The following is a 1,021-nucleotide window of genomic DNA, read 5'->3' as shown; positions in this document are numbered from 1 at the left end:
ACATCATCACGAATCTTGTGTCCGTTGTACGCCACTGATTGTAGCCCATTTCCTGGACGACAAATTCCGCGCACTGTACCGTCAATGAAACCAATACAGGTGTCCAATGGAGCTCCCCTTTCGTGGATTGCAGAAGCGCATTGGCGCATCCAGTTGCCATTAAGACGCTTATTGTCCCATTTGAGCAGAGAGTGAAATTCAGTGTACACATAGGTCATGGCTTCATTTGCAATAGCGCAAATCGCCTCGCGACTCCTTCCAAGCAGCAGAACCATCGATCCAAGACGATGCGGCCAGGCAAAACGGTTAAGGAGTTTGCACAGGGCTTCCTCGGCGGTGGCGTAGTATCGGTATTTGTTTGGCAGCGGGTTTGGAATGCCAAGTTGGCGTACAATCAGTTTGATTTCATCGCGTTTAAATCGAAAGTTGTATTCGCACTCTTTGTCCGATTGGGCGTAAAGGTCAAAGCGATACTTGGGAATGCCAAAAGCACTTGGTTCAGTGGACTCGTGGCCAAGTGCGAGGCCAAGCACGGCCATCATTGCCATTGAGGTGTCCACATGGCGATTGCGAAAATTGAATAGCAATTTGTCTCGTAGCAGAACACCTTTCATTGCGAACTATCGACGAAGACTTTTCTGGAAAACTTCACAAGGATTTTCACGTTTGCAGAATTTGTCTAATACTACCTCTGTTCCATATTAGTGCCGACATTTGACTTTACGGTGACCCCAAAAACTGAATTGTTTTGGTCAAAATTGACGAAACAAAGCCCCAATAATGTATCAAGGAATTCTGAACATAGTTCTATTGGACAAAACGACCGAAAATGATGTCTTCGGCCCAAATAACAAATTCGTCGACTTGTTTCTGAATAAAAGTACAAAATGTAAGTTATTATAATATGGGGACTGTCTATTTCCGGAAATCCGGATAAGAATGAATTGCCGTTTGAGCACAGCCAAGGGCGGCATTCCGAAGTCCGTCCCCGATGCCTCTCAGTTCTTCCGCTATAGAAGTA

At 45.4% G+C, this 1,021-nt stretch overlaps 1 protein-coding gene across 1 annotated transcript; it reads right to left on the bottom strand.

Moving 5' to 3' along the window:
• Window positions 1-214: 214 nt before the first annotated feature.
• On the bottom strand, window positions 215-548 carry H310_13842 (hypothetical protein; the record flags this gene model as incomplete). Its single annotated transcript, XM_008881490.1, has 2 exons — window positions 215-255; window positions 305-548. 2 exons carry the CDS (start codon window positions 546-548, stop codon window positions 215-217), a joined length of 285 nt encoding a protein of 94 aa, XP_008879712.1.
• Between the last annotated feature and the right edge of the window lie 473 nt (window positions 549-1,021).

This window comes from Aphanomyces invadans, assembly GCF_000520115.1.
Source record: "Aphanomyces invadans strain NJM9701 unplaced genomic scaffold supercont1.56, whole genome shotgun sequence".
Classification (NCBI taxonomy): Eukaryota; Oomycota; class Saprolegniomycetes; order Saprolegniales; family Verrucalvaceae; genus Aphanomyces; species Aphanomyces invadans.
Note: the sequence above shows the minus strand (reverse complement) of the source record. Positions and strands in the feature narration are given on the sequence as shown.